Source organism: Pleuronectes platessa, chromosome 16 (genome assembly GCF_947347685.1).
Source record: "Pleuronectes platessa chromosome 16, fPlePla1.1, whole genome shotgun sequence".
NCBI lineage: Eukaryota > Metazoa > Chordata > Actinopteri > Pleuronectiformes > Pleuronectidae > Pleuronectes > Pleuronectes platessa.
The window spans coordinates 7,115,363-7,142,371 of record NC_070641.1 but is presented as its reverse complement, the minus strand read 5'-3'; the positions used below and the strand labels follow the sequence as shown (position 1 = coordinate 7,142,371).

At 41.5% G+C, this 27,009-nt stretch overlaps 1 protein-coding gene across 1 annotated transcript; it reads right to left on the bottom strand.

The window, feature by feature from the left end:
• Positions 1-290: 290 nt before the first annotated feature.
• On the bottom strand, positions 291-24,899 carry gas7a (growth arrest-specific 7a). The gene is made up of 10 exons (XM_053443761.1): positions 24,739-24,899; positions 18,980-19,069; positions 17,103-17,218; positions 14,504-14,578; positions 12,631-12,709; positions 11,001-11,132; positions 9,027-9,150; positions 5,133-5,212; positions 4,697-4,795; positions 291-2,438 (listed from the first exon to the last, which is right to left on the bottom strand). The coding sequence occupies exons 1-10, from the start codon at positions 24,865-24,867 to the stop codon at positions 2,325-2,327; spliced, it is 1,038 nt and encodes a 345-aa protein (XP_053299736.1). The 5' UTR covers positions 24,868-24,899; the 3' UTR covers positions 291-2,324.
• Positions 24,900-27,009: the final 2,110 nt, after the last annotated feature.

Below are 27,009 nucleotides of genomic sequence, written 5' to 3'. Positions count from 1 at the left end.
CCTATCATCCCTTTTAGTCAACCCTGGACGGGATCCAGTGGTGTATGCCGAGCACGTAAGCCGACCAAAAGGTCAGCAGCCTCAGCTGGGGGTTAGGTGGTGTATGCTCTCAATACAATGGTTGATAAACATGCAAACTTAACTTCCCACTTTTCGAAAATCCTGACCTCCGAGTACAGTTACATAATGAAATACCTTGATATTTTATTTCCAAAGAGGAGATTATTTTATTTTGGACACTGCATTCCACAGAACAACGTCTGGACAGAGGTCACATATGATCCAACATTCTCAAAACATCAGGAACAATGGGTTTAATGCACGTTATGAAAATGTTCACCACAGAGGGGCAGTTAACTCAACCGTTACGTCATCGTGAAATTGTTGATTCTTGTCAAGAACATTTAGTTGGAACATAACTTGTTACATTTAGTGCACAATATTGACACACACTGATAAAACCTCTACAACACATATCAGCTATTTGAAGCCTGCGCACAAAGCCGTTTGGATTAAAAAGAAAAGTCTGAACAATCAGAATCCATTTGATTCAAAATGCAACTTCTCTTCATTTCATAAGAGGAACAAATGATCAGTGTGTTGCTGAGAAGGCAGGTAAGCATTTTTTCTTTCATGTCCCTCGTTTGAAATTTTTATTAAAATCTTTACCTCCGCCAAATAAGTTATGTGTCATCTACGTTTGTTTGTTAAGAGGATTATGCCAAAACTACTAAACCAATTTCCATTAAATTTTGTGAAGGGTAGGGCCATGACCCAGGGGATTTTGGTGTGGATCCGGATCAGGGGGCGGATGTACAAACTTTTTTTCACTCTCTTTAACGTTGCGAAATAGGACATTTTTCAGCATTTTCCCTGATTTCTCAGAGAATAATTCATGGATCTTGATAGTGAAATTAAATGCTGTTTCATAGGGATTTCAAGGGTTGGATCTTGGCGGAGGTACAGTATGTGCTCTATCTTTTGAAAGATTGAAACGAGGGGCTTTAGAAAGGTAATAAAATAAATTCAAAGCACCACAAACGATGTAAAGACAGACAGACAGACAGACACACACACACTTACTTGTAAACACAGACACATAGTTTACATGCAGTATTTGATCAAATGGGATTTATCTGCATTCGTGCAACTGGGATGAGTCAGCTGGCTTTTGCTCAACTTAATTGATCCATCTAAAAGAAATCACAACCTTTATCTTCTCCGTAATTTGTTAAATTTTGCTTTCTGCTGCATTTCGCGTCTTTTATCGAACACTACCATAAAGATATTCTCTGTACATTTACAAAAAATAAAACAAACAACATTATACAGTACAAACACCTCAGCGGCCCCGAAGATCTGCGGCCCGTTAAACTTTTGACAGCAAAATACATCTAGCCTGTATGTACAAATGTACACTGATGCAGATTAGAATATATCAAGGACATTCCAGGTATATAACCATTAGGCACTAAAAGGTGTTTCAGTCTAACTTGGACCACCTTTTTACTCCGGACTGATCCAAAAAAGACCCTGGCCTAAATCTAGATCAACTACCTGTTGGTACGTGTGATAAGCATAATCAAATTCACATTCCAAAACACAGTATATGTGTGGTGTGTGTGTGTGTGTGTTTGTGCTGAGGTTACTGGATATTAATTTGTACACTTTAAGTCAAGTTCTTAGTCTGATAATTGATTCTGCCTCTTTCAAAATACAGAAAACCTTGTAAATTCAATGACTCTACCAAAACAACCATCGTGATTCCACAAATTGTGCAGCTGTCCATATACAGTGAAAGCAAGATATTCAAAACATGCATGTCCACCAAAACGAACCAGCAAAATATGAAAATATATCATATTCATTCTACGATCTCCATATGGGTTAATATCTGTATCTAAAATAAAGGGAAATATCAATAATAAGACCTATTTTTGTTTGGTTTACTCAAACTGGAAAAATGTTGATTGAAGCTAAACTAAACGATTGAAAATACATTTATTTTTTTTTTTGTAGTTTCAACTTTACCACAGGTTAACAGCAGAGTATGTTAGATGGCATTCAGAAAGCTAATGTTGATTATGATAGGGTTCAAATTTAGAAGGAACATGCTGGTAGTTTGATCTGTAACTGTTTCCTGGCCTCAGACTGTGTTGTAAGTATGAACCTTTCCTCCTGATACTCCAGTCAGAGAGAGGATGAGCAGACCACTGTGATCTGAACATGTACCGTCTGTTGACCAGTGTCGTTAGAGATGTTCTGGAACACTGTTATATAATACTGAAGACAAATCAAGTGACTGATCCCAGGTCACCATGGTTTCAAATGTCCATATCCACAGGTCGAACATCGCCGGTTTTATTCTCCTTCACCCACAGCTCTCTGTCTTTGGCTGGATCCACGTTCTGCAGTAGCTGGTCGACCGGCTCCACCATCTACATATACACAAACAGTAAAATGTTCCCATCAGCATTGATTCATTTATTATTATTATTACTACCTAAGCAGATCAGAAACGTAATTTACGCGTCATAAACTTTGGTTTCAATATTCATGGTTTTAAGGGAATCATTTTGTTTTATAAAAATGATCCAACATCTTAGGCTGATGACGTCAGAGTCTGCTCTGTAGTGATCGTGAACATGAACAATTTATCATCAGTGTGATAAGTGCTAAATAAAATGACAGAAAACTTAATTTTACGTGTACTTGGACTTTTAATTTTTCCCATCATGTCCCCTCTGCGAACATAGTTCAGGCAGGGTTTATGACCTACACTAAAGCCTGCCACCAGGGGGCAACCATCACTTTCATGAAGCTGTTGATTTGTCCATCTTTATACACAGTCTAAGGGTCAGACCCATTCCACCGCTGTAATTCTTCATACTGGGCTGAGTAGCAGACCTGTAAATTTGCAAAGTTGTGAACTTGGGCCTGAAGATTGTGACGATTGCTTAACCGACCTCCAAAATAGCCGACATGCACTGTTTGAAAAAATAAAGGCAGCTAAATTAAACGAGCAAATTCAGTTTTGACTCATGAAAAACAACTGTAAAATCTTCATTGGAGATAAACCAGGTAGGATGAACACAACATTTTCAAACTTCACTCTGCACCATAGACTGTGTATCAAAATCGCAGGACACAAAGAACAAAAAGTGACAGTATGTAGTAGAACTGTTTGAGGAGGACTCACTGATGAGAAGGAATAAAGCATTAAAACAGGACAAGGGCACAGAACCTTATAAAGGCAGATTTAGAACACGCACTGCACTAGCAATACTTTATTACAGGGAGCTAAGTCATGTTTAAACTGTCATCAATATGGGTGATATATTGTCTAATTAAATATATGTTTTGCCTTTGACATTGGATGTCAAATCCATAGTGTGCCACAATGCTGCACAAGGCTGCTTTACTTTAAAAAGCTGATAATCCACCTTAAATGATTACACTCCTCCAGCTTTCATCTGAGAGTTTGAGTGTCATATTTTGTTTTAGAATCTCTTAATAAATTTTTCCGAGTGATGCTGTTCCCTTAAGTTTCGAGCATCACTAAATGTCAGGGAGTATTAGAGTCATATTTTCTTTATTCAAGAGAGAAATATGAACACTCGACTAGCAGATCATCCATTTAGGTTGATCTGTAGTGAGCGTATCATCTCTGAGTAATCCATCTTGTCAGGCAGCACACAGAAAAGCTCCCTCATGGTATCTTCCCTGAGCGCTGACACAACATGTCTGCTTAGATTTGCAGGGGTTTACGCGACACCCCCGTCTCGACGAGCAGAGCGTCTGGGTGGTTTTAACTGAGGCACCGAGTGATGACAGTGAGTGTGTTGGATGAACGACTGACAGATGATCAGCGATGTCTGAATCTGTCTCTACATCTACATTCATCGAAGGGCTGCCGTGGCTAGAAAGTCCCATTAAAAGCGGTTCAAATCACTTGTAAACCTAATAACAGTTTGCTAATCAGTTTGTGGATCAATTTATGAAATGCAGATAAAGAGGTGGGTAAACGCTGTCGTCCATGTGGGAATAAGAGAAATCAAAGAGGGAACAAAGGTATTTTAAGGGCTATCTACAAGAGACACTCACTACTTATCTAAGCCTGCATTTGTTTACATTTTGCCAAATTCATGCCAATAAATTCTACCGAGTTACGTATTAGAAGCTCCTGTTTGTAGTTTAGTGAGGGATATAAATACAGCTATCAACCGCTTCACATCCTGAAGCAGGCCACAAAATGTAAGGTATCTAAGGCATATGGTCAATCTTTTTTCGATGATTCAAGCATATTTATGGATATTTATAGGAGAAGAACATTAGAGATGATTCTACCCTCAAAAAGTGCAAGTGATACTTAATCTGAAAAGATACATAATTCAACAGGTTTCAGTTAAGGTAATTAATTGATTTGAAAGTTATCCTTCTTGTGGAAAATATTTAAATATTGTTGTTACCTGAATTTCCAAAAATACATAGTAGTATTGTTGTCATATAGTTATAGTATGAAAGGAATTAACAGATTTAAGAATGTTAAATTGAGCCTTTATATTCTCCATTCCAATTTTTTTTTTTTCTAAACTCATCATGGTATTTGTGTTTTTTTAGATAAAGCATAGCATATCTCTCTTCAGTGATTACAAAGTAAATTAACAGTAAAATGCAGGGGAACAAAAAGACTCACACTCTGATTGAACATGTCGGTTTCGTGTCGCAGAGTCGTGTACTGACGTAGATGCTGCTGAATCCACTCGATCCGTTCCACCTCCAGTTTCTCCAGCTCCTGAAAAGGAAGATATAGAAACTGATCAACTTCACCTCCTAAAAAAAAATCACCTCAATTAAAAAAAAAAATTAACTCTTTCCGACCTTATTACAACACAGTTTGCTCAAATATTATGAAGCCATAGTTCTAACTAACTCTGTTTTCAGGTTTAATAAATAAATGTATATTATAATAAAACATACAAATTCACACCATCTCTATCATTAACATGTAATCATTTGAGAATTGTTTTCACTTTTTAATGAACTCTAAATTAATTAATAATGAATAACCTGAAAAAATCACATTTGACATGAGTTTAACTTTTTCAATTGTCCAAAGACTGTTTTTTTACCATGCTGGTGGTAACCATCTCTTCAAACCATTTGCACTGGGTTTGGTTGTACAGGTCAACGCAGCGCATCAGGTCGTCTCCTGGAGAGAACAGATGAGAACGTGAGAGGTCAAAGGTCGAATCAAAGTCTGCCTGAGTCCAGCAGAGAAGAAGATCAGAGTTTACAGAGGATGTTTCTTTTCACATTTCCAAATCACCTCATCAGCCCTGAGTGTGATGCACGTGGAGTAAAATCCAGAAGAGGGCGCTCACATGTTACTCATCAATGAGTTTGTGCCAAAGAAAATTTGACTGTTAAAATTATTAATATTAAGTATTTGTAATAATTTTCGTACGTGTTTTTGTACCAGCCTCCGATCAAGCACAGAACATATACATCAATAAACACTGAGATCTTTTATAAACCAACTCCTTAAATATAAAAACAACATTAAGTTTAATCATAGCTTCTCTTATTAACATGCTGTGTTTGAAAAGCTGAACATTTCTGGGACAAACTTGGTTTGACAGATACTCTTTTTAAATGGTGTCTAAATTCCTGAACTGCTCACATTTTCTTGTAACTAAACATCAGATTTTTGTTTTGCTTCGCTGATCGATCAAAGACCAACCGTGGTGAGATGCAGACTTCTGTTTTAGTGTCCAACATTTTATATAGTATTTTTGTTTTACTTCTGATTCACCATTTTTATTGGAAATATCCAGAGGTCAGTGGAGTTTCCACAGCTCCATTTCAACCACTTAGAACCAAAATTAGAAACATTGTTGATTATCATTATATATTTCAATATGAGATCACCATAACATAAGATTAAGATACATTTATTTCTCCCAAACACATGCACAGACATGCACAGGCACACTCATGCAATTGTAGGGAAATTTAACCTCTGCTTTTAACCCATCTGGTGCAGGACACACAGAGCAGTGAGCGACCATGTACGGCGCTCGGGGAGCAGATGTTGGGGGAGTAAGGTGCCTTGCTCAGGGGCACTAGACAGGGTAGGGAGAATCCTCTTGGATTTTTGGACAGATCAATCCAGGTTCGTCTTTTTGTAAGTAAACACATTTACTCAACCACTGTGCTCAAGTATAATTTTGAGGTATATTTTACTTGAGTTTTACCTTATCTGCTCTATACTTTTAGTCCAGGACATTTCAGAGAGAATTATGCTTTTCAATTTGTTCTAGTTACTTTCAGGTTACGTTTTCTGCTAATATTGTAATATAATTGAAAACTATCAAATGAAACTAGTTTCTCTAAATCTATATCCCACCTTCCTTGTTATGTTTCAGATGGCCAGGAGTTTTAAGCAGTTCAAACTACAAAATTTAAATTTTAAAGAAATAGTTTGAGGACTCAAAGTGAGGGTCCCTACAGATTTATCTTAGGACTTTTTGCAGGTCCCAAAACAAAGTTTGGTATTCTCGACAGTACTTTAATTCTATTGCTGCATTTGGAAATTCTTATTTCAACTATACTACTATCCTTATTGTTATTTTTATTATTATTTTATTTGATTTCTTTTTAAATCTAATTTCATTTAGTACAGTCCTCATTTCTTTATTCTCAGTGTTTTAAGTGTGAAATTTGATGGTTTCAAGGTCAGAAACCACTGGACCACTGGCTACAACTTGAGCAGCTATAACAGTAAAATCAATAAATAATTAAAACGCATTTTACTGTTATTGATTTTATACTTTCACTTTAAATTTAAACGTTAAATGCCCGACGCTCGACCAAATCCAGGACATTTCAGCTCTGTTTCCTGATGAAGCAGAAGCTGCTGCTGCTGGAGCTCATTTAAATTCATCTGGTGAAGGTAGAAACAGCTTCTCGTCTCTGGCAGCGAGCCCAGTGAGCCGTGGTGACATTTGGCTCAACCTTGAGGTCAGAGCGGTGATCGACGTTACAAGGCAGACATCATTTAACTGTACCTATGAGCAGCAATGATCAGTGCTGTGGGCTGTGACTAATCTGCTAAGGGGAACAGAGGAGAGACCTGATAAGTGCTTTTTTCTACTGGAACATTTACAACATGAGATCATCTCCTTTCCAGTAAAATGTCTCATGATAGATTTCTGTCTTCTGTTGTGTCTGAGGGGTCAGCACTTCATAGACCATGTTGTCTGTAGGACACGCCATTAAAAAACCTAATTTGATTTCACTTTGATATCACTTTGCTTTACTTTGTTCTTCTTCATCACCTGCTTCTTGTTTAGGTCCTTGTACCTGTCCTCTCCTCGCAGACTGCTTACACCAGTTATTTGGTGACATCTGAATAACTACACTGTCCCGACTGTCTCTTAGCTACACATACACTCCTGATCAAAATCTTAAGGCCAGTTAAAAAATTGCATGAATTTGCATTTTGCACTGTTGGATCTTAGGAAGGTTCTAACTAGAGCTTCAAAATGCAAAAAGAAGAAATGGGAACAAGAGACCAAAAGTTGTGAGCAGGCAATTTATTGAAAACAACAATTTAACTGAAGTAGGCTGTTCATCAGCTGATCAAAAGTTTAAGACCACAGCCTTTAAAAGCCAAAATCTGTGCAAAAATTTGGATTCCATGTCATTTCCTGTCAAGTAATCACACTGTGAAGATCTCTTGATGGCAAAGGCAAAAAAGCTCACCGTCTTTGAACGTGGTAGGATTGTTGAACTGCATAAACAAGGCCTCTCACAACGTGCCATCGCAGCTGAGGTTGGACGCAGTAAGACAGTCATTTTGCATTTCTTAAAAGATCCTCAGGGTTATAGAACAAAAAAATCAAGTGGTAGACCCCAAAAAATCTCACCGGCGCTGAACCGGAGGATCCGAATGGCTGTCCGTCAAGACACGGGACGATCCTCGTCCCAAATTAAGGCCATTACTGGTGCTGACTGCAGCCCAATAACCATCAGACGGCATCTGGGAAGGAAGGGCTTCAAAAACAAGAAACGTCTTCAAAGGCCACGTCTCCTTCAACGCCACACAATTGCCCGTTTAGACTTTGCAAGGGAGCACCAAACATGGGACATTCAAAGGTGGAAGAAAGTTTTATTCTCTGACGAGAAAAAATTTAACCTTGATGGTCCTGATGGCTTCCAACGTTACTGGCATGACAAGGAGATGCCACCTGAGATGTTTTCTACGCGGCACAGTGGAGGGGGCGCCATCATGATCTGGGGTGCTTTTTCCTTCAATGGAACAATGGAGCTCCAGGTTGTGCAGGGGCGTCAAACAGCAGCTGGCTATGTGGAGATGTTGCAGCGGTCATCCCTCATGACTGAGGGCCCTCGTCTGTGTGGTAACGACTGGGTTTTTCAGCAGGACAACGCTCCAATTCACAATGCCCGTCTGACCAAGACTTTTTTCCAGGAGAATAACATCACTCTTTTGGATCATCCTGCGTGTTCCCCTGATCTTAATCTAATTGAGAACATTTGGGGATGGATGGCAAGGGAAGTTTACAAAAATGGACTTCAGTTCCAGACAGTGGATGCCCTTCGTGAAGCCATCTTCACCACTTGGCGCAACATTCGCACTAGCCTTTTGGAAACACTTGCATCAAGCATGCCAAAACGAATTTTTGAAGTGATCAACAATAATGGTGGAGCTACTCATTACTGACACTTTAATTTCTGTTTTGGGAGTTTTTTTTTTTTTTTTTGAGCTGTGGTCTTAAACTTTTGATCAGCTGATGAACAGCCTACTTCAGTTAAATTGTTGTTTTCAATAATTTGCCTGCTCACAACTTTTGGGCTCTTGTTCCCATTTCTTCTTTTTGCATTTTGAAACTCTATTTAGAACCTTCCTAAGATTCAACAGTGCAAAATGCAAATTCATGCAATTTTTTAACTGGTCTTAAGATTTTGATCAGGAGTGTATATCTGACTCTGTGACCGCTGACCTGCTTGTGTGGATTTCCGCCGGGCCTTCTTTATGTCCTCCTCCGTCTTGTTGCCGTGTTTGATCTCCAGCTGCTGGGTCTTCACCTCCAGATCCTTCTGCCTGTCTGCCAGGGCTTTACGAGACTACACACACACACACACACACACACACACACACACACACACACACACACACACACACATAGAAACAATGAGTCATTCACTATTATCCTAAGATTTACTGGACCTACATCTAAGAGTCATTACAGCCTTTTTATGTCGGCTACTGATCTCCTCGCTCAGATCCTGCTCTCATCCTATCAATCCTTTTCTTAATCCACATCATTGAGTCTTTTCTCTTATTCTCCACAGAGACACCTCATCAAGGTCATGGACAGTGTTTGAAAGGTAAACATTCAGCTAATAGTCTGGCAAAAGCCAAGGCAATCTTTTCTTTTCTCCAAGAGGCGGAAACGGTTATTTAACTCAGGTAATTTAAATCAGATATATAAAAGAAAATTGGAAACCAGGCCAAACTAGATGTTACGTTTTCAGAAAAAGATAGTTCTTGTCTCAATGATATATTAGTAAATTATAATTTCTGTTTAAAATAAAGAGTAAAGATGACCCTTATTTTGAAAGGATGAAGCAGTGGAATCCCATTCTGTTATTGATAAAATAATGTTTGTGATATTTTATGCTACTTGGAACACATAGTATTTTGGGTAATTTTAATCACTTAAAGGGGACATATTATGAAAATTCCACTTTTGTAGTGCTTCTACACGTTAATTTGGGTATCTGGCAAGTCTGTCGTCCCAAAAACTCTGGAAAAAAACAACTCCCGCGATTTGTTGTGGTTCCTCTATGTCAGAACGATATGCTAGATGGCGTCGAATGGGATTGACGAGAGAAAAATACGTCATAGTCTCAGTAAATGGCGTTGGACCACCCCCCACCATCATCTCACCGGCTGGGATGCTACCAGTGAGCAGCAGCTAGCAGCAGCTAGCGTTAGGGAGGAGGGGAGAGGATGGGGGGAGGGCTGTTTTAGACAGTATAAATAGGTGCTGTTTTAAATGATCCTTGTGGTATTTTGACAAAAGTAGGTTACAGACATTTCATTAAGACCCCAAGGAACCATATCAACTTGAGGTAAAATGGGCATACAATGGGTCCTTTAAGTTATCATGCAAATGTGTGTTTCTTATGAAGCTGTGTAGTTTACAACTTGATCGTGCACTTGCAGAATTAAGTTTACTGTTAAATGCGCCATTGTTTCATTATCATTTGGAGTCCTCTAATTAGTATTGGATTTTTATATATTTTCTATGTGTAACATTTAAATTGCTGCTGCATGTCATCTTTCCAAGCAGCTGGTTGGTTCCTACCTGCTGTTGTTTCACGTTTAGACAGATATGAGTGTAACAGAGAAGTCGAGAGGCCTGATGGGAATATCGAGAGTTTTGACATGTTTATTAAATGAAGACGTGTTTATTACCCACAGCCCGCGGGAAAAGCAGAGTGCTGCCAACCAAGAAATGAAGGTTACACTACCATATTTTTTATAGAAAATATCACTTTATATGCTCATAAGCAAAATATCTCTGAAGATAAACTGACATGTGATGATTGTTTTTTTTAATTGCCTTAAATCTCCACAACACGAGCGTTCAATTATTGTTGTTTTTCATTATTTGTATTAATCCTGATGTGAATCTGATGTGTACTGAACAAAAACAAATTGTATGCATATTAGTTCATGTCTTATAATTTTATATTTCAAACCAAAAAGAAAAGCATCAATAAAATGGTTTACCTGGTGGGAAGCAACAATACGGCTCTGTAATAAGATGTGTGCCTGTCACTAAAGCTCTATCATCATGTAGAGATTCACTTTTGGATGTAAAATACTGGCCTGCACGTACACAAGAGAAACGAGCTGAAATGCAGCCAAACTCAAAGAATGAATCTAAAAATAAATGTCACAGTACCTTCTCCACGCTGGCATAGCGACTGGCCAGCTGCTTCCTGAGGTCAGCGATGTGATGGTCGTATTTCTTCAGGTCCTTCTTGAAGTTGTCGGCTCTGAACGTCAGCAAGGGTTTCTCTACCTCAGAATGGAGCTATGAGAACAGAGAAGAACAGAGTAGCAGTCGGCTCTGTTTAAAGAAACTGCTGAAAATTATTTTAACACATTCTCAAAAATGTCTTATGACATGTTTTCACTTTGTCTTAAAGCGTTGTGGAGTAAATCGGTTGAATTTCTTTTATCAAGAATAAACTTACATCTACTCTCTGCTTGATTCCCAGGAAACTCTTGCAGGTACTGAACTTTATTTCACAACAATTTCGTATAGTTTACAAAAATCTGCACTTTGAGAGATTGTTAAATGATAAATGTTTCCAGGATTTTATCATTGAATTACAGGACCAGTAAAACAAGGCGTGGAGTGAGCTGGTGGAACATGGAGGCGCCTGTATGCTCCTGGGAGGGTGATCGTCAAAAAACCTAATTAATTAATTAGACATCGAGGGGTAGTGAGAAGCTAAGGGGCTGCGTCTGAGGCAAGTGTGTGGTTTCTGCATCGCTGATAATTAGGACGGGGGACAGGTCATCTTCATCGGTCATCACAGTTGAGGGAAAACTAGCCCCATCACCTCGGGATGTGGATCAGACCAAATTAGTGCAGCTGATTGAAAACACGAAATGCTGCAACACAAACCTGCAAATTTACTTGTGTCCAATGCACATTGTTATAGCTTTGTTTTTGATGGTTGCACACCTTTAATCTTCTTTACTTTGCATGAGCTACTGCCTCACATGTTTCAACTAGAATGTCACTCAGTAGACTTCACACCTCCACCAGTGCCAAACAGTCTCCTCCTGAAAACTAATTTAAATTCTCTAAATCTGGATTTAGAGATTTATTTGGATCTGCACCAAATTACACACACTCATAGCTATCAGTTACAGGACATGCCAGATTTGTTTCATTGAGATCCATGAATGATTCTCTGAGATATCAAGGACAAATTGTTGTACAATCTCACTATGGTTAATAAAGTAAAAATAAAATTCCTGGATCCAAACCCTAAATGTATTGGATTCTTTCTACGGTCATTTCCGGCCCCTGATTTATTTAGTTTTTATGTAATCTCGCTGATAAACAAACAGATGATAAAAGAGATAATCAGCTCAATTAAACACATTTATACACAAATATGTCATTGTCTTTTCATTGTTAAAAATATATATATATATATATATATATATATATAATAAATACATTTAACCAGTCTCTATAATTCGATTTTTAGTTTCGTCTAAAAATGGATAAAAACTGTGAAAAATCCTGAATATAATTTCCCTGGGTCAAAGGTGGCACCTTTGATATTTGTTGTTGTATCTGAACGTCAAGCAGTAATACAAAATTATTCAGCTTTTCAGAAACGACTGGAAAAAGCTGTGTTATCCCACATTCCAGAAGATCAATGGGCAGTTTTTGCTTTTAAAAAAAACAACCCAAACGTCAACTCAGTTATCAAAATAGTTGCACCAAGAAGCTAATCATCTTCAGTTCTGGATGAGTTTTCACAATAAAAGCCCACGTGAGCAGTTACCTTGTTAGAGAACTTGAGGTGAACCTCTGCCTCGTCGTGGAGGCTCTTCTTCAGCTGAGTCCAGGCTTCTCCGAGAGTCCTGAGAAAACAGCAACATGAAATAAGTCAAACACTCTGTTAATCAGCAGATGAATCCTTGATGAAAAACAATGATTAGCTGATGCAGTCCTTGACGCAATAGGCAAAGTTGAGTTCTTTGACAATAATTTAAGTACAGTTTCCTGGCTATAATTGGAGACACTTGCAATTGGAAAACATTGTATTTTTACAGAGTGGTACTTTTACTGACTCCTGATTATAGATATGATTCTTTACTTTTTGATACTATTAAAGGTAAAACTAACAGAAGTTGTGTCTTTTCAAACACATGACATTGAACAAGTATCAAAGTATCTACATTTTTGCCCAAATATACTTTCAAGAGTCTGTTATGCTACAGCCACACAAATAGATGCTCACTTGAAAATGCTGTTTTCAAATTTAAATGACCTCTGTCCACATGAGCGCTTCAGCTCTGTATCAGTTTTAATCCCTGTCCATGCTAACGTGCCTGTAAATGCATATCATATGAACAATCACACAACTGAGTTAACAGGAAGCATTTGATTGTTACATTGCTTAAATAATAACTTTTCTCTTACACATGTAAATCTTGTCTCCTACACGTTTCGTCATTGTCAGACGTAGAATTGAACAGCAGCTGTTAGCAAAGAGTCAGCAACGCTTGTAGTTGATGAATTTTGATGTTCTACACTGGAGTCTAATGCTGGGTGTTTCTATGAGGAAGGGGGGGTCATGTAATAAGAGGCGGATATATCAGCGAAGGCTTCGTAATAACCGAAACATCTCAGTTTCTGCAGTTTTCTAACTGGAACAGAGCTAGTTTCCAAACTTCTTTTATATTGGCAGCTCTAAAACTTGGCAGTAGTGTGGACTCCAGGTATATCTCTAATACAGTTGATGCGTTTTCAAACCGAAACATTGTAGTGTGGATGTCGCCTTAAGCCTAAAACATGCTTCTGCGTTTTCACGGGCCCGTAAGTGCAAGAGCCCTTCCGGGTCCCTTACGTGCTCATGTATGCCTTCTTACTTGCTTACGGGCATCGCCCCACTTTTCTAAAATTTACGGCAAAGCTCCGCAAGCTCACTCAGCCCGCAAGGCTGTGATTGGTCTGCTCTACATCCCTTCTGGAGCTGCATTTCCGGTTTCATGCCCCATAATACAGGCAGAAACAACGGGAGATTTAGAAGAATGAATATGGACCAAATAGAAGAGCGTTTGGCAGAAGAGATCCGAAAGTGTGTCCACTTGTATAACCCGTCACTGACTGGCGTATTTGTCCGCCTGAAAAAGGCTACAAGGAGCCGCAGTAGCTATGTAAATAAACAATCGATGAAGAAGAAAGAAGGCGTCTCTCAGGTCGTCTTCGACAAAAAGCATTACTCCGCCTAGTGTTCTGGCGCGGAATTGCTTTGTAAGACGCGCAACGGTTGGGGAAGCATGAATGACAACGAGTCTTGCGCCACAGCGGCGTGAAAAGATGCAGACGCAGTCGCAGAAGCATGTTTCAGGCTTTAGTTTCATTCTTATTATTGTTCTCATCAAATTTCAAGATTCCTCGAGACAAATCTCATCACACTGATCCTGAGATCTTAACAGACATTTCCCTTTCATTTTGGTAAAAGACCAACACCACATCCTCCCTTTCATGAGCTTTCTTTCTTTGAATGGTGCATCAGACTCAGACTGCAGAGTGGGAATGGGTCTATTTTAAAGCATCCTATCTTTAGACAGGGTTCTCTTAATTACTGCCACTATCTCTTATCAGTTCAAGGCATTCTCGTCTTGCAGCGAAACGTTTGCTTCACTCACCCTTCCTCCTGCGCTGCCAGCGGGCTCAGAGAAAGCTTGGAGAGGTTCTTGGCGTATTCCTCCTCGATCTTTATCCTGAGACACAAACAGAGACGGAGAGAAACATGTGAAGGCTGCGTGGCTCATGAAAGGAAAGAAAACCATGTCAGTGAAGTGATTAAATCGGAGGTTATGAATCATAATGTGATTTTAGGATTCAGATCTGAGCGTGAAGAGGCAATAATCTCAATAAGGTCAGAGTCACAATAAGCAATAATCAAATAAAGACATGTACAGTATTCTGATGTTCATCGCATAATGTAGATGTGTACACGTCCTAATCACATTATAACAACCTATTGGAGTTTTCACAGCTTATTAGTACAGACAGTATGGACGGTTACAAACTGGTTGACGATACATAGATGACTGGGTGTAAACCAGTTTAAGATTTTGCAAAATTTGAAAGAAATCAACTGGAGTGTCCAGTAACATTGCATATTAAGCTATTTCAGGCTGAGGTTTTAAAACTGGTGAAATAACGTTGGACACAATGTTGACATGAGCCATCATCAGGCTCTTTAACATGTAAACATGAGTATGAATGGCATGTTCCATTCGCAACTCATGTAAACAAAAATCTTAGTCGGATCTTTATTCAGTAGTTGGAAACCTGGTGTCCATGTAAACGCAGTCACTGAAAGACTGGAGCTCATTCAGAACTGAGCTCCTGTCACATTAAACTGATTGATCCTCCTCTTAATACTTAAAGCTTGTCATTGGTTGAGGACCGAGCTGCATCACTTCCTTTTTATTTTCTGCAGTGTGATCATCTGCTGCTGGTTCATCGTATGCTCAAAACCTCAGCCGTTTTCGGCCTTTGTTAATTAAAACCCAAAGCTATGGAACACACGACCTTTACATATATGAGGGTACACAGCATTTTTAAACGAAAGCCTTTAATTAACTCAGACTTTCCTGATTCAGGTTTTTTTGCTTCACACTCATAGACTGTACATAAAGATGGAAATGCAAATTCAGCTGCAGCCATTCATCACATGACAGCTGAGACTGATTCACGATTGGGCGATCAAACTCTGGCTCCAAATGCACAGGATGGAACACCTGCAGTGATATTTTACAGAGCGTCTGTTCCATCGTCTCCATTTTAAAGATGGAAATGAGATGTGCTCATATTTGCCCTGAGGGTTCGTGCCCTTTGTGAACTTCACATCCTCCACCGGTCTCACATTTACCATCCACACGTGAGTAAATCTCTCACTTGGAGAAGGTCACGGAAACTGTTCTTTTACCTAATTTTGGGAGACTTGCAGCCCATAGCAGCACAGCAACATATAAAAAAATCTGGAGTCTGGAGAAACTTTGCTCATTAACTTCCCACGACTCAGAGCAGAAATTAAATGGAGCTATTGTATAGAATTACATGGAGCTAATTATATAGAGGCTTTATTCTCCATGTTGCTTTTGACATTGTGGCAACTATTTCCTGTATGCTTCGTTTAATTACTGGCTTCATGGATTAATTGCAGAAGTTACAAAAGTCTGAAACCAGCGTCCAACAGATCCCTTTAAATAAAGAGCTTTTTCTGTGTGATGGCTGTGGACCTGCAACGGCTGTTTAAGATCTTCTCTGTGCTCTGGTTCATGCTGTGAATGTCTCCAGTGTTGATGCTCCTTGAGCTGTGAACAACTCTCTCTGCTTCAGTCCACCACACTGAGTCCATGTATCTGATGATCACGACTCAGAGAAGCTTCGTCTTCAACGTCAGTTACCACTGACAGAGCACTAACTGATTTCTTCACCCCTCTCTCTTTGTTTGTTGTCACACCTCTGCAAAAAGTGCATGACAGATCAACGGAAAGAGCAGATCCAGATCAGAGATTTCTATTCCCTTCCTCTAACATTTGACATTTTTGAGGTTCTCAAGAAATAACTCAGAAACATTTATGAAACCTATCAGGTATATGAAGAGTGCTACTGTCTATGAACAGGTGACATTTGGTGTAGAGCTGGATAATGATCCTGATTTTGTGAATCAAGTTAAGTTTTTTTAAACTTCTTTATGCAGTTTGAGTACAATAACAAACAGTCATTTTAGAAAACGCTGAGAATAGTCCCCAAAAAATGTTCTGTTTCCTCATGTGTAAGAACATGAAGAAACAGCCCATTTCTTGGGGATTATTTTTAGTGACAAATTAATCCACATTTGGTGCTTTAGTGTGTATTTCTGGCAGCGGGATGAATTGGACTTAGTCTTGACTGTTCATGGTCACGTCCTCCATTGATTTGATTATAATAGTTTTTCCAAAGTGAGGAATAAGATACGTCAGGGCTTTAGATAAACATATACTTAAGCAATTAATTGATGGTGAAATATAAAGCAGCTGCTGTACCTTCTAAGTTCAAACCTTTGTTGTGTTTGTTGAGCTTATTTCATGTAACTAACGTCTATCACATCTAACATGGTGAAATGGGATCATTTGTGCCTCCAGCTCTGGGTCTGACGTTTTTCTTAACGAATTAATACAAAATAAAATAAACACTGTCCTTTAGCGTCTGTCGCTATAATCCAGTCTCCTCTGCCAGTGAAGCTGTTACCTCTCGTGGACAAACTCAGCCATCTCTTTCTGCATCTGTTTGCCCTTCAGCAGCTTCTGCAGAGGGACCTCGAAGCCCGCCACAGAGGTGGTCCCCTGGGGGTCTTTCTTGTCGGTCTGAGGAAGAGGAGAGGATCAGTCAAAGATGGAGAAGGACTCCAGCTACGAAACCTCATGGTCAGAACATCCTGCAGTGTCTCTGCTCTGTGTTGTTTACATTCGAGAGCATGTGGGTTTGTGAGGATGAGTCAGAAAATATCAGCATGAATATGTGAGTCACACTTGCAAGTCGAGGAGGGCATGCGTTGGTGTGCGTGCGTCAATCAGTGAGGGTGGATGGCTGTAATGTGTGTTTTCAAACAAAGAAATGTCAAGCGAAGTCAGTGAGTGATGTGCGTCGCCGAGAGGAACCGAGGTGCAGAGTAATGCCTTAGAAGCACCAACCACCACGAGCGGCACAACACTACCGACCAAGAACAAGAAGAAAAACGGTTGGAGGGAAAAGGAATCGGATATCAGTCAATAATGCAGCCTGAGGGGTTTTCAACACAAATCTAATTTAGGATTGAAATGTATGGAAAGGGAAAATTACAAAAGCCACTAAGGAGATATTAGAAAAAAGGAAATATCGACTGTTTCTGCCGTGTTTATTCACATAATTCAGTCAAATTGAATTTTTTAGCTTTCAGCGGTATGGAGCAGTTACCAGCGTGAATTTGTTGTAAAGGTCAACAAAAAAATTTGACAGGGACCTTCTGGAGCGATGCTGTGAGCGGTCAGCCGACAAAGAACACAAACTGTGCAGGAACAGCGCAAAGGGGAAATTCTTTGGTTTAATCATAGACTGTGAATAAAGATGGACGACACGTCAGCCACAGGACGGTCAAGTGTGTGGACCTCAATGGCACGGCTCGCTGGTGACACTGTACTATGGGTTGGATGAGAATTAACAATGGACTTCAGATGATATGAGGTGTTCATATTAAAGCACACTCTGTTGGTATGGCTGCCTTCACACACTTTCCCTGTAGGGGGTGCATGTGTGAACGCAAATGTCCGAGTGAGAGCTTTCACATTATATCATAATGTAAAGTCCACAGAAAGCTCGGGACAATCCGATGTGGGAACATGGCAAGTTGGTTTCACCGCGAGTAAGTGGGTGGGTCAACGCTTCTAAAATGCGTCAGATGCAAAAATGAGAAATAGAAAATAAGTATCTCCCGGTTAAAAAGGCAGATCCAGAGAGTTTGTTTGTCTGTGTGTTGTCAAGAAAATCATGTGATCTCCTCAGCGGTTTAAATGCGGCAACACCCCGCTTAATTGCTCCGGACATTTTGCAGAACTTCTCCTGTCAGCCCTATAGTAGAATGTCTGATTAGGTCCTTTTGAGAATACAGCAGGAAAATGTCGGGAAGATATATAGCGAGCAAGTGTTGATAAAAAAACCTGAAATACCCAGGTATCTCTGGATGAAAAACGAGGAACCATACCAACAGATGTCAGAGCTTTTGGCGATGAGGGCTGACGCCAGTGTTGATGTGCTGAAAACAAAAACCAGTGACACTTGACATGCAGAGGAATTGCCCCCTGTTTGCTCCAACCAGACACCACCCCTGGCCGTGATGTTCTGTATATTTTCCTGTGGTTGTCAATGTATCCGGCTCAGACAATCTCCTGCTGTATTCTTCATATGTAAAAGGAACACTCCTGAAAAGGTCTGGACCCAATTTTCTGGAAATTTTTCTGGAGTTCGTGTCTGAAACCAGCTACATTTTATCACATCTAAGCTCTCAGAAAAATTTCCCATACGTAATTACCACTTGGTGATTGCTGTTTCTCACTTGTTTTATAGTGTTGCCATATTTTCTACAGTCTCACCCAGAAGTAGTCGCAGTAGCTCCATTCGCTCGGTTTGAGCAGCTGCTGCTCCGGACCTTCACCAGGCAGAGGGAACGTCACACAGTTGATCTGAAGCAAAGAGAAGATAAAACAAAAAACACATGAGACAAGGATGAAGAACAGTGACAAACAAGAGCTGCTAAAGGCTGAGAGACAAACGCAGATAGGAGGATGAAATATATCTGCGATAGAGAGAGAAAGCAGGCCTGTGTTTCGTTTAGGTCTTGCAGATGAGAGGGAAAAGGTCAGACACGAGTAAACATATGAATATCGGCCGTGCAGAAGGTGACCCATGAGCCTTCAGGGGCCAGAGAGGGAAAAACAGAGACATGAGCTGAAGCCTTCTCTCCTTCATCCCTCAATTTGACCAAATGAACTTTACACACTTGGAAATCCGTGGTGTACCAGATAAACACAGCCAATACTCAGCCTGAATACAGACTCCACAGTCCACAGCATCGTCAATTACTCTCGGGGCTTCAATTATGTAATGTTCACCGTCTGTGAGCCCTCCCTCCCGGCACGGGCTAGTTACCCTGTGTGCCCTGTCAACCGTTGCCACAAACTGCACGGGCGTCCAAACAAGGATGCCTCAGAAAAAACATACTGTGTTATAGGGTGTGCAGCCCGAGTTTCCCGCTGTACTGCCGTTACACCAACTGAAGGAGACACACGCTGCATTTGCCAGCTCGCTCAGGCGAACTTTCCTCTATTTTAGTTGATTTCAAAATAAAGGAGGGAGATAGTCATGTTTGCCAGCTCAACTCAGCTGGGTTACAAAGAACACCAAAGGGAGGCAAGAGGCTGAACAAAAGACGGCGATGAACAGGATTTTGGCCCATAAACATTCCCATGATACTGGAGTCCATTGTTCAGAAGGAGAAGTTTGTTGACTGCATGTGAATAAACACTTTAAATGGCCTTATCGCTGCTTACCACTATACTGCAGAGTCGACCAAAATATATCTTTAATGTTAATACACTGTACTGCTTATATTTTCTAACAGGGGCAACCATGCATCCGATATCTATATCTTTTCTGCAAGCCTGTGTGGGGATAGCTGGAGCAAAGCTGTCAGTGGGCGAGAGGCGGTGTGCACCATGGACAGGTTGCCAAGCCTATTGCCGGAAACCGGAGCAAACCATTCTGGAGAACAAACCAACTCCACAAGGCTAGGCTGGGATTTTGAACCACTATGCTGCGAGGCAACAATACTACCCACTGCACCACTGTGCTGCCGGACAGGGGCACATGAAGAAGAAACAGCTCAGAGACACACTGATTATTTGGGTTTAAGAAGGTGACAATAAAACCCCATTTCAGTTCATGTATTATTGCCATTAACCCCTTAACAGAATTTTGTGCAGAGGCCTGAAAAATTGCCTGATTTTAATTATAGTCCTGACTCTGGTCTCCTTTAAGCTTTACAACCTTGGGTCAATAAGTTTTAGAGCCACTGAGGCAAAGTTAAAGAGGCACTTCTTTTCATGGCATTAACAAGGGAATATCAGGAACATAAGGCCTGTGAAGTCTCAACCAATTCTGTGTCAGCAGCTGTTGCAGTGACGTGAGGATCCTTAAATAATTTACACTGATAAAACCAAGAGACTTTCAAACAGCATAAAGTCCAGTGCAGAACAAATGACACAGAAAGTAGCACTAATAATTACCTACACCTCAGAGGTTGTGTTCTCATCTGTGTTTCTTTGTCTGTCAGCAGGAACCACTCAACCGTTTAATTAACACTCGTTGGAAGGTTTTCTCAAGGAAGAAAACATCACATTTTGGAGCATGTTCAATTAAAGGGGGGGGGGGGGGGGGGGGGTATACGAACGCTGAGGGCCCTCTGCCAGAGAGTTTATATTTCCATCTGTTAGTTAGTGAAATTACACAAAAACTATGGACGGCTTTCAATGACCCTTGGTGGAAGGATGTGGGTCAGGGAAGAACTCATTATCAAGATCTGGGGAGGGGAGGAGCCCGGGATTCTCTTTTTCACTTCCTAAAAAATTGTGAAGCATTTTTCATATTATTCATGGGTCTGGATGAAAAAAAAAATGTTAAGTGGACTGTGGAGTTTGGTGCTGATCCAAATGAAAATGAAATGTGGTTTAAGAAGGAGACTGTCAGGCCTTGGCAGAGGTCTGTCATCCTAGTTGTATTGGTAAAATAATCTCGCTCACTTTGTGTCTGTTTGGTGCTGGACAGGTGTTTTGATGACGGCTGTCTTTAGTTCCACACGTCTGGTTAAATTAGATACTCACACCTCCAGTATGTGCAGTCAGAGAGGACCAGTGTCGAGCTCCAGATCAGTTTCCTTTTTTTCTCACATCACACCAATACATCTGACTCATTAAAATTTAAGAAACATATACATATAATGGTACTTTAATGTATAACATCTCTTTCAGGGGACTTTGGACGTTTTCACACTGAAAGTCTGAACCAAGCCGTACGTCATTTTTTTACATTTGATCTGGTTAGTTTTGTTTTGTAATGTAGGGAGCAGACTAAAGACTGTTTTATGACATATGTACATCCTGTCGTCATCACCTAATATGGCTGCATCAACCCTTATTTGACATTGATTGGTTTTTGGACCCGCGTGTGTCTGACGTCAGTCTGTTGTTAGTTCCGCAATAATTAACAACTAATTATCTTTCTGTTTGAATAGAAAAAATGAATGAACTGGCTAATTTGGTTCATTTCATTGCCACTGAAATTTCATTGAGGTTTTACTACCAGCAAATTGAACGTTTTCCCTGTTCAAACAATATATCGCCCGAGGTGAAGGCTGCAAGATATCAAGCGAGCCTCAACCCGCTTCTTTTTATGTTAAAGTAATTATCCAAATGTTTCCCAATTACAAACCAACCGAACCATGGTTTAGTTTGATTCTGATCAAGACCACCTCTTTTGGTCGGACTTAACCGGTTTGGTCCATTGTTCTGGACTGGATTCTGAGGAACCTTTTACTCCTTTAGTTCAGACTAAACTGAAAGGTCTAAAGGTCCTGACCTAACAATGTAGGTGTAAAAGACCCTCAGTTTCTTTTCTCTCTTACTGTCATTAAAATTCATCAGGGTTTTTACAAATGAACACTGGACACTGACCTCTTCATTCTTTCCTATGCCCCTGCAGCACTTCATTTCCAGTAGACAACTTCAACCACATATGAGTAATACTCTTTCTCTGTTATATAATCACCAACATACAGAGGAACTACTGATATGGCTTTGTGCCAAACGTGCACGCCGATACGACAGAGAACAAGTGAAACACGAGCAGGGATATGCATAAACAAGAGACACAGTAACCGGCTGTAATCTGGAGGAGCAGCGGTGTGATTTACTCCTCGTCCCGACCAGTCACTTTGTTCATTTTCTGCCTCAGAGATCATACTGATTGTCACGGGCACCAGATTTTCCATTACGCTGGCGGCCCATCTATCATGGCTGTTGTTTATCAGCCTCTCACACTCTGCAGAAAATGAGACCATTCATCTACAGGGAGGCTGTCTAGTGAACTTCTCCTTTACGGCCGCTCAGCGAGGTACTCCGGGGCTGGGAATAAAATATTAATACAGATTACCTTCATGACACAGCGTGTGATAAATCCTTGTGGGGACGTTTGAAGTCCAGCCACTGGAACGTGGGATGCTGCGACATGCTGTGTTGCCATGTTTCGCAGAAAGCAAAGCTGCGAGCAACACACAACTGTGAAGATTTGTTGAGTGAACTGGGACATTTTGTTCTCACTCAAAATTCATAAACATCAGCATCATGAGGGATGTTCACCCTGCCTACAGGCTGTGGGTATTTCATTGCACATTTTTCTTAGAGGAAAGAAAAATCATGACACAGTCCAGGAATAAACGGTCCACAAGAGACGTAAAAAAATGAATGGGTTGGCCGTCAAAGCACTTCAACACTTCCCTTCTATCTACCTCCAACATCAGAAGCAGAATATTTCAGCAAATGAGACTGTAGGATGCTCTGCCACTGTTGCTAAGCAACAAATTAGTTTGCTGATGAAGACCCCCCCCTCCGAACCTCTACACATACGCACACCTTCCCATTACAAAGCATTCTCAGATTCCCTCTCATTATCACCCCTCATTCCTCCCTTCTCGTACTCCCTGACCAATTGAAACGCTGCATCCCGGTCTCGCCATCGAGGCATCCCCCTCTAACGGGCGGCACGTACGGCAACAAGTCAGACTGAGTGAATGTTTAATGAGCTGAAAAACATCCGAGGGTGAAACCGAAGAATCTGGTCTGATTGGCCGAGCCACAGTGAAGGTGAAAACAAGGTGACAGAGCTGGAGCGGCTCCTTGATTCTCTGTGACGTGCAACACCTCAGCATCCCGCGGGGGTCCATTTTGATGTGTGCGTCTCCATGACAACTGTGGAGGGGTTGTGTAATGTGAGGTGCATCGTGGCGAACAAAAAGACACCTCTCTGGCCTGACGTCATCCACACACAGCTGGAAATTTCATCTTTATAACCTGTATTATTTTTTTATATTTATCTTTCTCAATTAGCTGCAGCAAAAAAAAACGAATTGTGTGAGATCTTGGTTAACACGGCTGCACATTTTCACACGTCGACACTTGTGTATGAAAGAAAACTACTGCTCTCAGGTAAATTCAAACCAATTACAGATGCTGTGAAATGAATGTGGAGGATTTCTTTTTTTGATTTCAAACTGAATGTCTTCACTGAATATCTGAATGGCTCTGTAGCTCCACCACCACCACCAGCTTCTATGCCAGTATTTTTCATTTCAACACCCATTAATCAGTGCTATTGCTTTTGTCACCATGGAAACTGCACTTGCTGCATCCCTCGCAGGGTCTGGTTGGGGTTTTTCACAATAGCCAGACTGACAGCTCCCCGCGGCTGCAGCAGGTCGGAAAGCCCACCGAGCGCAAAATCAACACCTGGGAGACGCGAAAACCACGTCTGCCTGCCTTCATCCACCATCACCAACAATACCACAACTGCCACGTCCACCTCATCCTTAGCTCTCCCCCCTCCATCATTATGGCATTAAGGGCTAAACGATTACATAAACACAGCTACTCTTCCGGGCATCTTGAAACAAAGATGCTGTTCACCTAACAGATTGTATCCTGGTGGAGGGAACATTTCATTCGTCCTCATCACAGACCGATAATGAGGAGTTTGCAGCATCAACTCTACTCAGAGCAAATACTGCATCTGGATGAAAAGCAGCAGCAGCAGCAGCAGCATCTCTGTGTGACCCTTCGGAGGAAAATAGGGGAAATACAATCCCACAACTCGGTGACAACACTCGGAGATCACTCCTGCATCTGGCAGGCAGAGGACTGTTTGAAACACCTACATGTGTACAGGTTACCAGATCGGCTCCGTTCTTTACACACATTTCAGGAAGGTTTCACCAGGACAGAGATGGGTTTGAGCCTCTCGACAGGAGAAATTCCCTTTTATTACAGGCTTGAAATCAGTCTTATAGATTGAGAGCAGTTAAGTCAGGGAGACACTGCTGCTTCTCCTCCATTCACACTGATGTCCAACACGCAGAGAAGCTCCATGTTGCTACACAAGGACCAAAGATTCACACAAAACATTGTGAACAGATGAGAGTAGAGAAGATGAGGCATGAACTTGCGTGATGGACACAGGGATGAAGATGGAGAGACAGCGGAGAAGAGGAGGAGAAGAGAGGAGGATTAAGTTTGGGGATACTCACTGTGATCTTGGTCTCCTTGACCTCCTTGATCTGCCTCTTGGCTGGGGAGACGGAGCCGAGGGGCTGGGGGGTGAGACAGGAGGGATCGTCAAAACTCTCCTCAGTGTCAAAGCTGGCTTCCATCATCATCCCTCTCTTCCTCCTCCTGCTTATCTATTCTAGGAAAGCCGCTCTCTCTCTCTCTCTCTCTCTCTCTCTCTTTCTCTCTCTCTCCTTTCTTTCTTTCTCTTTCTGCCACCACGCACCGAGGCTGCCTTCAGTCTCCCAAGCTTCAGAGAGAGTGGAGGGGAGTCGCTTTGCAGGGGGAGGGGAGATGAGGGGGAGTGGGGAGTTGTATCGGTGGGGAGGTAGCGTTAGGGGTGAGGAGCAGGAGGAGGAGGAGGATCAGGAGGAGGTCTAGGAAAGCGTGACGAAGTCTAGCCTCCGGTTAAGCTGCTGCCACATGAGCTCTCAGGTTGAAGGCTGCAAGGAGGTGAGGGGGCTCTGCATATGCACCTGCAACCCCCCCCCCCATCCCCCCACCCCTCCCACACACACAAACTCCCTTTCTCGCCCTCCCTCCTCCACCCCCTCATCAAACACTGAGTCGTGGTTGATGGAGATGCAAGGATGTGAAGGAGAAAAGGGCATGAAAAAAAGAGATGGAAAAAGGGTTAAGACAGTCAGAATAGGATGAGGAGGATATATTGACATGATCCTTGCCACACCTCCCTCCCCAGAGAGTGAAGGAGGAGGGAGCAGCAGCAGAGGAGGGGGTGGTGGCATTGGCGGTGGGGGTGGGGGTTGGTTTGATTGAAATGGCTAAATAATGATCTAAAACAGACTAATTACGATTGGGAGGGAAACCAGAGGAGGGGGAGGAGAGCTAGAGCAGTAGGGAAAACAGGCAGCCAATTAGATGCAGCGTTATGGAGTGTGTGGGAAATGTGTGGGAAATGTATGTGTGTGTGTGTGTGTGTGTGTGTGTGTGTGTGTGTGTGTGTGTGTGTGTGTGTGTGTGTGTGTGTGTGTGTGTGTGAGAGAGAGAGACTGAAGGGGTTAAATAGGTGTGCTGAGGAGGCAATTTCGAAGACAGGACGTCAAGATACAACAGAAATATTTAGAGATATTTTGTCTGTTTATGGTAAGTATGTGTGTACGAGACAGCTACATCATTATCATCTTTCTCATATGACAGCGTTTCACCCGAGGCATCAAATCAACACCAGTCGTGTGCACAGCAAAGCAGCTTGGATCACGCACATGATCAGAGCTGGTCCAACAAAACCATCGCAGCCTCAACAAACCCGACATCCACTCACACTCTCACCTTCTCTGTACAGAACATGGCGCAGGGCAGCTCTGATCACCACAGTCCCAGTCCAGGTTTGTTTTTTGGGGCGTGTTTTTGGGGGTAGGGGGTTGATCCCGGGCCCCAGTGCTCCCAGCTTGAGCGTCGACAGTCTTGGCCCGCCTCCTTTACCAAAACTGTTAAAGACATGTGGCATCCAAACCTCAGTCGCCCATGTGGCCCCAGGGTCTGTCCGTCTATACTCTCCTGTGTGATCAGGATACGGTGTGCCATCATCTGACAAATAGTCACGTGGGTTGGCATGTAATGAATGTTGGCCCGGGTTCATCAGAGCTGCGGGAGCGGCCCTGCCTTCACTGAACAGACTGCGGCAGCATTATCTGATGAAAACACTGAATTCAAATTGTGAACTGATAACATTGCAGAAAGTGTGGCTTAGAAGTTTGTGCATAAGAACAGCACGACTTCAGCGACTATCTGATATTTTGTTCCATAAAATGAAAGATAGCTGATTTCCCTTAGTCCAAGCTGATACCTTGAAATGTTTAAACAATCCAAAGATATGAAGAAGCAAATCCTCTCATTTAAAGGGCCCATATTCTGTAAAATACATTTTCTGGGCTCTTACTATCAGTTATTATTGAAGGGGGTCAGTAGGGACCCTCACAGTATGATAACAGGGCTTTTTCACTCAGTCCATTCTCAGAAATATGTTGTCGAAACGTCTTGTTTGGTACTTCCTCCCCTGTATGAGTCATTTGGGATCGCTCTCGTCTCTCAGCCCCACCAATCTGATACCAGTCTGGCCTCCGAACACGCTCCCCCATCCCCTCCACTACCACCACTCCTCCATACCGAACGTGACACCAAACAGGCATGTTGCTGAGCTAGCAGCTTGTTAGCTACCACATGCCAACCACAACAAACGACACTGAAGAAAAAACTGCAGCTTGGAGGGATAGAAGGAAGAGAATGTGTCT

What these genes read in the sequence shown, in the direction of transcription:
- gas7a (XM_053443761.1), bottom strand. Translation starts at nt 24,867, where the DNA reads ATGATGATGGAAGCCAGCTTTGACACTGAGGAGAGTTTTGACGATCCC. An exon ending in TCAAGGAGACCAAGATCACA is followed by an intron (nt 19,070 to 24,738) that starts GTGAGTATCCCC and finishes TCTTTGCTTCAG; the next exon opens with ATCAACTGTGTGACGTTCCC. An exon ending in GCTATGCCAGCGTGGAGAAG is followed by an intron (nt 9,151 to 11,000) that starts GTACTGTGACAT and finishes GTGTGTGTGTAG; the next exon opens with TCTCGTAAAGCCCTGGCAGA.